The sequence below is a fragment of the Wasmannia auropunctata genome, unplaced genomic scaffold (genome assembly GCF_000956235.1).
Source record: "Wasmannia auropunctata unplaced genomic scaffold, wasmannia.A_1.0 LD278975.1, whole genome shotgun sequence".
Classification (NCBI taxonomy): Eukaryota; Metazoa; Arthropoda; class Insecta; order Hymenoptera; family Formicidae; genus Wasmannia; species Wasmannia auropunctata.
In genome coordinates, this window is record NW_012083915.1 from 12,832 (window position 1) to 14,506 (window position 1,675).

Sequence of the window (1,675 nt, forward strand, 5' to 3'; positions counted from 1 at the left end):
AAACTACCCTCAACACCAAACAAATCATTCGCTGATTTGCTCTTGCCAATTCTCTTTGTTTCGTCTACACGTCTGGTTGTTTCGTCCAGCAGAAACCATTCACGATACTCCTCGAGCATCTTCATTTGTAGTTCAGTCAATTCACGTATCGAACCCGCCTTTCCACCCGCTTCGTTCGGCAACTTGTCCACTGAGATGTATTTGGAAACGTCCTCTAACGATGAATGAAAATACATCTGGAAAAATTGAATAAGTTCAGAAAAACATGTTTGAGTACTAGTTGTAAGTAAAACAGTAGCTTTGATTATAACTCTTTCAAATTAAAATTTTGATGTTAGGAGAAATTATATTTGTATAATTCTAGATTTGCTTGAATCTATATAAGTACAGTTAAAATTATTTATGACATTAAAATTATTTAATTGCTACATTACGTCGTGTTTGTTGCAAATATAAATGCATTTCTTAAAAACGCGGATACTGTTAAACAATTACACTTGAGGTAAATTTATTAATTTGTGATACTTACTACGTCTAGCAGTTCCTTTTTCATGAAAGGTTTTATCATGTTCAGTACCAATTCGAGAACGGATGATGTGTTTATGATATGAATTTCCTTTATATGAAATGGTGCTGCCTCTTGGAGATAATATAAATATTTCTTGAATCCGAATGGATTCATTCGTGTAAAATGACCAAAGGATAAATTGCTAGCGTCGAAGAAGAATATATGTCCGTTCGTAGTACCATCCACCAAAAAATAAATGTCGGTTAACATCAGGTAATATTTGGAAGTGTCATTAAAATCATAGAGAGTAGGATCTTCTAAATATGTTCCATATACTTTTTTATATCCATCTTTCGTTATTTCTTCCAGAGGAAAATATGTCCTTTTTAAATCAAAATAAATTATCTCAATTTATTAATATATCAGAATACATATGTATATCAAATAATATTAAAATATTAGCAAAAATATGTTGTAGTAGTTTTAAAAATCTACAATTAAATATTAGTACATATATACACATTACAAAATCTATTTTTCTCTACATGGATCTCAAAATGTGTATACTTAAAATATTTTAAATATTACAAATTAACATTTAACATTAACAAATTATACTACTACTATTTGCTCACTAACATTTACAAAGTCGCTTCTTACATGGCTTTGGAAGCTTGTCGTATTCTTTTTTCGCCGAGCGGGTCTCGATTGCAAAAAAATTCTGGTAAGTGCGTCCTGGTCGTGAAATAATTCTCAATTGTGTTTTTTGTTGGTTCCATTTGATAATTATTTCTGTGAAGACACAAGGCAAAAAAGGTATCCTCAACTTTTGGTAAGTGCGGTTGTTTTTTGCACCACTCTCTCAGTAATTGTATATCGGATAACTTCAATTGAGGATTCCTCTTCATTTCTTCTTCTAATGTGATACATTTTATTGATGACATTTTACCTGAATTGTAAATTAAAATTATTTTATTGTATTTGATTGTGAGTAGAAAAAGATCTGCGAAAAATTGATTACAAAAAAGTTAGTGCTTGTTATTTTCAATTTATTGTAAAAAATTTAACAACTAAGAAGAAATTTTGTAGAATTGGTTAGTGATTGGTCAAAAAATAAAATATGTTTTAATAAACAATTAGATAAAGTTATTTTCTGGACAACTAGTC

General features: G+C 29.7%; 1 protein-coding gene across 1 annotated transcript in view; it reads right to left on the minus strand.

The window, feature by feature from the left end:
• Window positions 1-1,583, minus strand: part of LOC105461751 (alpha-tocopherol transfer protein-like) — a 14,113-nt gene extending 12,530 nt beyond the window's left edge. The window contains exons 1-3 of the mRNA XM_011708260.1: window positions 1,169-1,583; window positions 530-890; window positions 37-236 (exon numbers count right to left, since the gene is read on the minus strand). Coding sequence (XP_011706562.1) covers window positions 37-236; window positions 530-890; window positions 1,169-1,452 — 845 coding nt within the window. The 5' untranslated portion in view covers window positions 1,453-1,583. The remainder of the gene's footprint in view (window positions 1-36; window positions 237-529; window positions 891-1,168) is intronic.
• Window positions 1,584-1,675: the final 92 nt, after the last annotated feature.